Raw genomic sequence first — 11,461 nt, 5'->3', positions numbered from 1 at the left:
TAATGTTACTTCACTTGGTCTTGTAGGAGATGAATTTCTACAACAGCAATTCATGTAAAAGTTTATTTACGTAATGTTATTTCAGACTGAATGCAAATATTTATTAATTTCTAATCATACTTTAATTTCCAATAATTAAATAATTATTTTTGTATTCAATTGGTTTCTTTGAAACAACAGGATACTCTGAAATGTCTACAACTTTTCTCTATTACCCTAAAGTGGCAAAATATGTCAGTGGCAAACTACTAATGTGACAGGGGCTAATGGCACAGCCGACCCTTTACACAGAAGCTCTGCAATGCTGCCTTTGTTTTCATTAGCTCAGTTAAAATTTTCTCCTGATCTCCTCATACTTCCACAAACTATTCCCCATCATAAGAACACAGTGTTAGAGGGGCTACAGGAATTGTGCAATGGAGCATTCACTACTGTAACACTGCAGGCTTTTTTGAATTTTCCCTCTCTACTGTAGCTGTTTTCCTCACCACAAGTATTTTTAAATCCAAGTTGCTATGAGAGTTACTTCCTGTACAGTTATGAGGTTAGTAAAACAAGAACAGTAGTGCAATAATAGCTCATTGTAATTTCATGCTTTCTTTGTAAAAGCCAGATCACCTCTTATTATATAATACCACTTAATATTCATTTTCCATTATAAAATTACAGAAAAAAAAGGCAGACCAAGTGGATGATCCCCTCTGATGCCATGCCTGGTCCCTGGTGTCCTGGCCAGCTCAGGGGGTGGCATACAGGCACAGACCAGCAGTGGGGAACTGCCTGAGCCGTGAAGCGGCTGCAGGCAGAACCTCAGGGCTGCAAGCGCTGGGATACGGCTACGGGAGCGACAGGGATCTGGCGAGGGAGCAGAGGGAGGCCCTGGGCAGGGGCTCCAACAATGCTCACTCACCCAGCATGTCTGGAGCCCAGAGAGCCCTCAACAGGCGTGCACAGGATTTTTAAGCAGGGGTGGAACAATGGGTAGATACAACAACTGGGCCAGTCAGGATCACACGGAGGTGGAGTCCGGGAAGGCACTGACAGTGCTTTAATCACTAGGAACTCACAGGGGGAGGATACCAATTGAGGGAGCCAACAGGGTACCGAGGAGGGTGGAGGATTCCAGAAGAATGGGTAAGGGCTAGGGAAGATTGACATGAGGTGGGAGGAGAGGGGCACAGGTTTAGACAAGATTGACAACTGGGGCAGCGCCAATAGCGTGGGGGTAAAGGAACAGTCCATGGGGAAAAACCCAGCATGGCAACAATCCTCTTCTTGTTTCACAGAGATGCTGGAAGGGTAACAGTGAAAGGCTGTGCGTGGTCAAGACACCAGAGATGAAAAATCATCTTTTCTGATGGAATAAGGAAATTATTCCAAGAATAAGGAAATTACATGGGAGCAACTCTCAATGCAGAGATCATTAGGGGAAGTCACTGCTGAGCTTCCTGCAGCAGCTTTTCGATCATATGCGAATGGGTGTTGTAGAAGGGCAGCCCATCCACTTCCATCTCCAGACTGGCAGTTTTGCCACTGCGGACCCCGAGCTGCACAAGTGTTTTCAGAAGCTTTTCTTCCTTGAAAAAGAAAGAAACAGTATAATTAAAACTCTGAATCAGACAAGAGCAGTAATCAAGACCTTTATGTTAATTCTGGGAGAGACTGACCATATCTTCCATATTTATTTCGCCATCAACTTGCAAGTACTATCTTTTCACAAAGAATATGTTTAGCATCTGGAGCTCAGGGAGTGTCAGATAGTTCATAATCTTGACTACTATTTAATCACTGAATATTATTTCTCTCCACACTGCCTCAAACAGAACATTAGTGTCAATTCAGAAATATAATTTTTTGCCTGGTTTCAAGTTCCTACATTGCACAAATCAGAGTGAGAGGAACCTCCACCCAAAGTATCTCAAAAATCCATCTGTGGTTTTCCCAGCAAGGCAGCTGGCTGCAGCTGCATTTTTATAGAAAAAGAACAGAAGGGAAAGAAGACACATCAGGAAAAAAGGTCACAGAGAGCACCTGGATGGGCTGCACACTCACTTTCCTTTCCTGCAGCTTCTCTGATCTCTATCTGCCTTTGGCCCTCTCTTCTCTTTTCATTATTGTTTTTACGAGAATTCTGGTTGCTCAAGCAAGGAGTGAGGAGAAAACAGCCTCAGAAATTGTGCTTCCTTGGCATGCCCTGAACTAGCATATGCTTTGTTTAGAACTAGTTATTTTCTTGCTTAACTAATATAAACAGATAACAAAGCATGTTCCAAGTTGAGCTGTAAAAGTACACAGAGGGAACAAAACCCTTTTTTTGTGAGCTACAGGCCAGTTAGCATTGTGGGATGAAAAGATGGGATAAAATGAGCTCTGAAAAAAACCACAGGGAACAGTGAAATTTCAAGATATGTTTTTCAAGAAGTGGATGTATGTCTGGCATAAACTGCTCTGCGTTTCTTTTGTCATGAAATGTACACGGTAAAATTTTTTAGAATTTACTATAGTGAGAATTTATTCCTTGAGTTCTGTTAATAAATCTAAGAAAACTAAAAACCTAGTCACTTTTTAGCTTCCCCTATGCCAACCCTGTGATAGGTTATATAAGACCTTGAAACACTCACCTATCTATCTTTTCCTCCCTTTCTTTACTAGGAATGCCCTTTGTGGTCTTTGTCTACTGTGCCATTTCCATTTCCATGGAAATTGCTACTGCAACAATCCTACCAGTGCCCTTGACAAAGAGTTCTCTAGGTTTTAACACTTCTTGTTCGACATTACCACACAATAACCTCTAGCAAGGTTCTTTATCTCATGAGCACAAATGAATGCTGAAAAAAAATAGAATGTGGAAATATCTAATTTTCTCTTATCAAATTTTAGGACCTTTTCTAGGAACACTTCTAAACCACAATGAATACAGTAGCTGTAGGTCTGAACTGAGACACAATATGGTTGTATTTTACCTAATGCAGTACATGGCCAAAATAGAATCATTTCTGAATGAAGCAAAGCAGGCCCTGCATGATCAATTCAGTTTAATTTTGTAACCTGCTCTCTGAATGCACTTTCTAAAGATCTGTCTTTTATTTCCTGGTAAGGCATCCTAATTCTTAGCTGCAACAGAATGAAATGAGGCTCTGTTTTTCTACTAAAGGAAAAATAAGCATAGTTACATGGTGTCAGCAGTGACACAGCTATTTAAAGAAATTATCTGCATGCATTAGTAGCATAAAATTTGCCGCTTTATAATTTATAAAATTATAAATACACATCAGTTTATATTGTATGAATTATCATATACATAAATGAATATATATATACATATATACACAACTTATCTTTCTGTATGACAGGTTTCTCCTAGCACTGAGTGCATTTAAATGCAAAAGGGCAAAGCAGATCTCTCCTGTCACAAGAGACACCTAAATTGGATACACAAAATGTAATCCCTGATATGAATAGTTTGGGCTACATATTTGCCTATTAGAGCTCTGTGATCTGCTTATATGAGGTAAAAAAGTTTTCTTGCTTAATACGACATAACTATGCCTATAAAGCATAGCCTGTCATCAAATGCTACTGTTTCCATTTGTAATAAGCAAATATAATGTATAGCATGCTTCCTTAGCTGTACAGGGCTGCCATTTGACCACAGTTCTCTCTTTAGTAAATACTAATGCTGGGAGTGGGGTAACAAAAAAATAATCAAATTAGTAGAAAAATATCTCTTTAGTGTGCTTTATTCAAGAGGGAAAACTTCCTTATGAATGGCAAAGCTAATAAAGCACACTAAAATATTTCACACCTTTACATATTTATAATTCATATTCTTATGGGCTGTAATTTAAAAAAAATACTGTACAGTCAATATGTTGCCATTAATAAAGAGTTCAGTAAAAGAACAAATGCTTGTTACATTATCCTGTTTGTGAGATGCAATGAAATAGAGTTGACTGTAGCATGTTTAGCATTAGCTACATTTGGATATATATGAATCAATGAATTTCACTACAGTCACTTTGGGGTAAAAGTACTATGAACATCTGAAAAACCAAGCCAGCACCATAACCAAATCATTAGGTAAGCAAAGGTAAAGGTAAAGGCTGTTCAGGTGCAGTTGTCCTCTGTTCGTGCAGCTGTCACCACGGCACAAACGCTTTGCAGCGTCTCTCGCTAGGACGTGTGTAAAGGCTCAGCCATGGGCTCACAACAATCTGAGTGTGCTGCTCAGAGGGAAGGGAGAGCTCTGCAGTTCTGGGGCTTGGCAGTGCAATCCTGACACTGCTCCAACACCAGCCTGCAGGGAAATAATGCTGGTGTTTCAGGGGAAGTCTTCACTTAGTAATTATGATCTACAGCATTCATGGAAGTGCCGTTTTTTGACGGAAAATAAAGCACATTTTATAAGAAAGCTGTCTGGTGCTAAGGGACTCCTTCAAATTTCCTCTTTCCAATTACAACCACAAATATAAACACCGAGATGGATCTGTGTGGTGCTGCCCTTTATCTCACTAGGGTAATTATTACAGCATTAAATGAAGCTGAATTTTGCAGAAAGTAGCCATATGAACATAAATGGTCTGATTTTTTTATACTAATGGAGCATGTGAATACTAATGTATTCAATCTTCTGCACTGCTCATTGTTGTGTGATTTATAATTAAAGATATCATATTTTCTTGTCAGACATTTTGTCATTTTCTCTCCTCCACAAAACTTTTTCCATTAATTTTATCTCAATAGATTTTAGTATGGCACTTTCAGTAGCCCATTATTGTGTCATTAATATTCCCAGCTGTACAGCTTAGTAAAACAAAAACAAGAAGTTTTTCCTGTACACAACATAACATTTAATTACAGTATCTCATTACCAGGAATTTTGATCATAGTCATTTTAGGATGCATTAATTTAAAGGTCAAAAACCAGTAGATGCAGCTGGAAAAAACACTGGAAACTGAAAAGTAATTAATCTATTTTACAAAAAGACTGTGCTGAAAAGGGCCATATAAGCTTTGTTAAGCTATATGGCTATGCCAAGTGTTGGGATCAGTTTCAGTTTTATGACCTTTAGATGAAAAACTAAGTTAGCAAGAATTAAAAAAAAATTAATGAGATCTACTCTGAAATAGTTAAAAGGTGCTTTGCTGGAATTTCATGCAGAATGTTCTGTCATCTCAGGAGAAAAACTTCTTTGTTTTGGGCAGTAGCTATGGTCGATGGATTGCATTTTGCTTAGCATCCTTGGAGGTCACACACTTAATGGGTTTGTCCAAATCTCTGTAGAGGTACTCTGCTAATACAGCTGAATTTTGAAGATTCTAATTTATTGCAAAGTTGTGGAACAAACCTTATTTAATCATTAAGAGAGTGTCTGTGTGTGTGTATATAGACAAATTTTTTTTAACCACTGCCAAGTTAAAAATAGAGGCACGTGCTTAGCAGGATGAGCACAGATCACAGTCATTTCTCACCCCTCTCTGTTATTTTACTTCTTCTCAGTCTGAAATCGTTGCATTCCCAGAATATCACACTGTACAGAGCCGCATTAGTCAAAACACATTTAAAAATATTCATGTACAAGTTTTTCTCCAACTTTAATTTAGAAACATTAAAAATTAATTGTAGAAATGTTCCAGCAAACTAGAAAAGGTGGAAAATCAGTAATAAGTACAAAGATCAGAAGTGTGGAGTGGCTACTGTGTAAGAACTGTGACTTTTGATTTTGGCAGCAGACGTCTAAAGGACACTACAACAGAGGGTTATAAAATCATGAATGATGCTAAGGAAGCAAACATGGAATTTTAATCACTGTATCTCAATATAAGGTTTCTTGCATTGCCCATAATATTGTAGCAGTGTCTTGTGCCTGAAGCTACTAGAATATATTCCTATTGGAGGATTTTTATTTGCAATCTGTCTGAAACCCTTTGTGGAGAACAGTCTAAGGACAGTGTGGCTGCTCCTTCCCAAGGAACCCCCACGAGTCCCCAAGACCTTGTGAAGGTGAGGTGTTGACCAGGCCCGGGCAGGCTGCAGCAGCTGGTGAATCCCACCTGCAGCCCTCGCACGGGGCTTACCTTGTGCACGGAGGGCAGCGCGGGCAGCCGCAGCGCCGCGGCGGGCGGGCGGCCCAGGGCTCTGCGCAGGTAGCGCTCGTGGAGGTGGCAGCAGCGCAGCACGTGCAGAGCACAGGCCAGGGCGTAGCCGCCCCAGTTCGAGACCCCTGCAAAGAGCAGCCCTTGAAACCCAACTGCACACACCGGCTGCTTGTGCAGAGTGTGCCACAGACCCCTGAGCCCAGGGACAGCAGGGACCGTCCAGCCCAAAGCTGGCCCCTGCTGAACATCTGTCTCTCGCTGTGATGGTGTAAAAAACAATTTTAACTGTAACACTCAACTCTGGTTGAACATCAAGAACATACATGTGTCCTTGAGTGATTTTTGAAAGAACTTATCTCTTTTTAAAGGGGCAATGTGACTAATTTATGCCTGAGAGGTGCACACTCTGAACAGTTTATAAATTATCCTAAAAATTTGTATGTGCACAGACATTTCAGTTCCCACACAGATCACTTCTGCAGTCTTCCTTATTAATATTTGTTATTGAGTAACCTGGTCTAGTGAAAGGTTTCCTGCCCATGGCAGGGGGATTAGGAACTAGATGGTCTTCAAGGTCCCTGCTAACCCAAACCGTTCTAGGATTCTATGGTTCTATGATTTCATATAATGTGTGATTTTTCAAAAATACTCCAGATTTTCCCAACTAATTCCAATTAAGTGCACTTTGTTCATGGGATAGTCTCAATTTTCAGTCAGTTCTTCTGAAGCAACAGGCCCTTAACTCTTCAGAAAATGTACATAATACAGAGATAGATCAGTTTGCTGAGGATGACTTAGAAAGGGCCAATACAAATGACTTGGAAAGACAAATGTTTCCTTGTCAGTTCTATTCTCAAACATCAGTTACTCTCCCACCCCACCAAAAATGCCTTACCAGCTACAACAGTAAAATCAGCTTCGACATCACAAGCGATAACATCTCCATTTTTTATGTGCTTCTTTACAGCATCCTTTACTTTGCCCATTCCTAGTTCATTTCCTCCATCTCCAACACCTATATAAAAGGGAAAAAGACAAAATGAGTATGAACACAGCATATAACTGACAATTCCTTTAGGAAACATCCAGTTTCTTCCCCACAGTTGCTCTGACAGTTCATAGCTCCATGTGAGATGGTTTATCCTTTTTCATCCACAGCATCTAAAAAAAGAAGACTGTGAATGAAGTAGCTGAAAGCATCCTCTATTACATGCCAGCCCCTAAGTTTATACATGCAATGTGCACTGGACATTGAATGTACACAAAAGAAATCAAAATTATCAAGTGGTTGTGGACTGCAGACCGAATCAAGGCAGTAAACTTTGCTTATGGAAGGCCTTACATGAGTGTTCTATGTAATGTGTTACCACAAGTACATCAGCACAAATAAAGAAGGAAGACAGAAAACTAAACCCAAATCAACCTGAGAAATCAGCCAACAATTCTATGATAAAGCGAGCATAGAAAACTTTGGCTTGTTACAAGCTTTAATTAAAAACCAGAATAGAAATAACAATTATTGCAGAAAGACAAGCAAAAATATACATAAGGATTTGGGCAGCAGCAGGCCTAACTCACTGATACAGATCATTAATGTGCCACAGTACACAAAGGGCCCAGCCCTGTAAATTATTACTGTTTTCATTTTCCATAGTCACTTCCCCAAAAAAATAGCTAATCTTTATTATTTTAAAGTTTCTTATATACTGGATGTGAGACCTTGATTTTTGTCACACAAATAGAAATATTGTGCATTTGTCTTAGTGATTTTAGTGAAATCAGTGGGATCCATGCAATTTCTGGAAAATTCTGGGCAACCCCATATTTGGGACATAAAGTTGTCAGATGTCTATTTAGATATCTGGAGATGAGGGTAATATATAAACTAGCAGTTTATATAAAAGCTGGATAGTACCTTTAGTCTCTTACCAATATATTAAATATATATTTTAAATATTTATTATTGATAATTATTAATACATTATTATTACTATTAAGTTGGAATTTTTCTCTTTTATCTGTTAGACTGAATGGCACTTCTCCAATCTGAAGATTTTACAGAAAAATCCTAGACCATGTCTGTGGAACAGAACAGTGAAGAGCTCCAAATCCTCACTGCAATGTATCAGATTTGAATTTGAAATGTAACTGTGCTCTAATGCATAGCATGTGTTACAGAAGAGAAATTACAATATTTATAATTTACACTTCAAGCCCTGAAAACTGGTAAATTTAACACTTTTAGTAACTGCATAATCATCTCATGTGTCTGTAGCAAATTTCTGCTAAGTGAAATGGAAAGATATTTCTCAGCAGCAATTTTTTATTTGATTCCTTAAGTCTATCCAGTCAACTGAGCATAACTGAGTAATACATAGCTCACATAAAAGGATTTGCCATGGAACAGATACTCTTTTTTATCTGCTTTAATAATCTGCTCACATTTATTTCACCATTGGGAGTTAATGGTGCCTTCAAAAATCTCTTTATTGGTAGTACTTTTCAAACAGGTATTGATATAATCCTAGTGCTTCTATCCTCATATATAAATATACAAGTTCTACTATACAAGTTCTTACTTTGTAAGAATCACACACCATGTTGTGATTTTTCTTATACTCAAAATTAAATTTTTTGTTCTTAATATTCTTTAAATAGGCTAAGATGAATTCTTGTCCCATGAAGATAGCCAACACTTTCTTTAAGTGAAATATATCCATTACTCAGGACTTTTCCTATCAGTCCTACTTTGCTTGTCCTGTCTTTGCAGGAGTCCTGTCACCAGGACGGCTGCACAATTCGTAGATCTATTGCTGTGGATGGATTCCACTTGTGTGACACTGGGAGGAGAAGAACACCCCACTGAATTCTCCTGTCCCATCTGTTTTCTTCTTCCTCCACACATTGCCAGAGATCTCTGTTTTACTGCAGATCTCCAGAGTGAAATTCACCTGTGCAAACGCAGCCATCCACACAGGAGCCAGTCAGCTACACTGCTTTTAAAGAAAGAAACACTCCCTTCACACATTCAGTTCATCTCACCCCAAGGCAGACATCTCAAATATAGATGTCTGAAAATAGGCAAGATGAATCCTCTTCTAAAGGCCCAATTTCTTTCCAAGCAAAGGAAAAACAGTTCTGCTGGATCTTCTATGCAAGTTCCCACTGACTACATTGTTTTCTGAAACTACATTAATGAAATATGCAGGAAACATCAGTCTTCTGTGCTAAAAATCTTTTGCATGAAAGAAAAATGTGTGACCCCATTTTTTCATGCAGTACTTTGGAAAGCTTTTAATTAGCTCCTTCATAAATAGCATATAGCTATGTCAATTGTATGACAGCTGAAAAAAATAATATGTGGTTCCAGTAACATCTCTGAATCTTTTATTTCAGTCTTATGTGGAAAATGAGTCCCTTCCAAACTCAGCCTTTCATGTCTTCTTACTCTGTGAATTCCTCAAGGCTCCTCACTCCCCGAGTTTTTAGGATGTCAGTACCCATGCAATTGTAGGCATTGCTCATGCTTTGCCTGTGGTCAAACTACCAGATCAGATTTTTTTAAAAAACACAGATCTCCTTTGAAATGCAACACTTGACAGCAATTAATCAGCATGTAACAAATGTTCTAACATTTCCCCTCTCCACCTACTGACACAGTGCTTCTTGCCATGGAGCACACTATATAAAGAACTTCTGTAGGCTGAAAACTTGATCTTTCTGGTATTCTAGCCTATAAGGGTATTCAAGAACTCCACCCTAATTCTGTACAATATTTGCATTTATTTTGGAATTAGTCATATGCCTCCAGATTCCTACTGACCATAAAGAAAATTGAAGACAGCCCCACCAGAAATAAAATGTATCCTCATCAGTAGCAACACATTGCTAGCAGTAATGGGAGACAAAACACAAAGGCCACAGTGGCTAAGTTAAACTACACTTGCAGAAACACTTTGAAAAACCCAACATGCCACCCAAGAAATGATACCAAATTAAAATAACAGAAATTAGTGTGATAAGCAAGACAAGAAATGTTAACTAAGTAACATTTTTACATTTTAATGTAAAAAATTACATTGTTTTCCTGTAGATACCCAGTTCTCCAGAGCAGAATATGCAGGTACACAAATGCCATGGGAGACCAGAGCAGATCCCTTCATTGTCCTTTGAAGCCTCTGACTTGTTAAACCATTTTCTATGCAGAAATCTCTTTAGAGAAAGTTCACAGCACTGAGACATAGTGAATGTGAATAACTGCTTTTCTTCTTTTTCACAAGCCTGTGGTATTTTTTATTAATGACATTTCATAGTATATTTGAATATTCAGAGAATGTTTGAAACAAACTACATTCTGCTGAATAGATTCAAATTCTCAGCTGGCAGTACATTCCAAACTCCAGCAAATGAATAATACTTTGAGCTGCTGTGGGAGATTTTTGAAGAGATTATGGCATTTTTACTAAAGGAATCAGGTTGTGATGTTATGTAAGTATTTGGAGAGATCAAATTCTTGTATCAACAACCTAAAATCAGGGACAGGAGTTGAAACTAACAGCAGATAAAGCTCTGAGGCATTTTGCTAGACATCTTTACAAAACAGCTTTTCCTATACTTGTTCAGTCAATCTTTGTCCTCTGTTGAGATTGCCAAGACAGTGCCATCTAGAGTGCTTCCTTTTGAATGCTGGAAGATACATCTAATGAATAGGAAAAAACCCGAATTAAATCTAAATACAAAGTGTTGCAAATTTCACAATAAGAAAAAAAAATCTGTGAAGCCCTCTGCTACAGAGCTTTTAAATGATACCAATGTAGTGAAATTAGACCATGCATTATCTCTACAGAAGTTCTCTCAATTCTGTGGAAACATTTGAAAACCAACAAAAGTGAGAAGCCAAAGTTCCCATGCTTTTGGTAATATTTAGGAGCAAGTCCACAGCACTATAAGAAGAAAAAAAGCTAAATCAGCAGATGTCACTGTTCTGATGTGACAGAAATCAGTCTGGCATGGGTACTTATTTCTAATTTAATTTTAAAATTTACAGAGATTATATATATCTTCAAAATTCATTTGGGCCACATATGGCATCAGGAAGCATTTGATTGTACAAGGATGTTGTACAATGGTCTGTGGCATGTTTTTTGAAAATCAGATACAAATAAATAGTCAAGAACAAAAAGTTTATTGGCTAAAGAGAGGAGCAGCACGTTGACAAAGACATTCTCATTAGAGGTATTAGCAAAAGCCAATGTTGTTTTGGTGGGAAGGACAACGCATTCCTTTAAACATTCTTACTGCACACAGATATTTTGTTGGAGAAGTCACTATTTAATCCCTGCTTAAAGGAATGTACGGCTAA

General features: G+C 38.3%; 1 protein-coding gene across 15 annotated transcripts in view; it reads right to left on the bottom strand.

The window, feature by feature from the left end:
- Positions 1-49: 49 nt before the first annotated feature.
- The window catches only part of DGLUCY (D-glutamate cyclase), a 48,187-nt gene continuing 36,775 nt past the window's right edge, over positions 50-11,461 (bottom strand). For all 15 annotated transcript variants that reach the window (XM_063399206.1, XM_063399207.1, XM_063399209.1 and 12 more), the window contains 3 exons: positions 6,995-7,114; positions 6,079-6,224; positions 50-1,577 (listed from right to left, as the gene is read on the bottom strand). In XM_063399206.1, coding sequence (XP_063255276.1) covers positions 1,434-1,577; positions 6,079-6,224; positions 6,995-7,114 — 410 coding nt within the window. In that variant the 3' untranslated portion in view covers positions 50-1,433. The remainder of the gene's footprint in view (positions 1,578-6,078; positions 6,225-6,994; positions 7,115-11,461) is intronic.

The sequence above is a fragment of the Prinia subflava genome, chromosome 5, assembly GCF_021018805.1.
Source record: "Prinia subflava isolate CZ2003 ecotype Zambia chromosome 5, Cam_Psub_1.2, whole genome shotgun sequence".
Taxonomy (NCBI): domain Eukaryota; kingdom Metazoa; phylum Chordata; class Aves; order Passeriformes; family Cisticolidae; genus Prinia; species Prinia subflava.
Note: the sequence above shows the minus strand (reverse complement) of the source record. Positions and strands in the feature narration are given on the sequence as shown.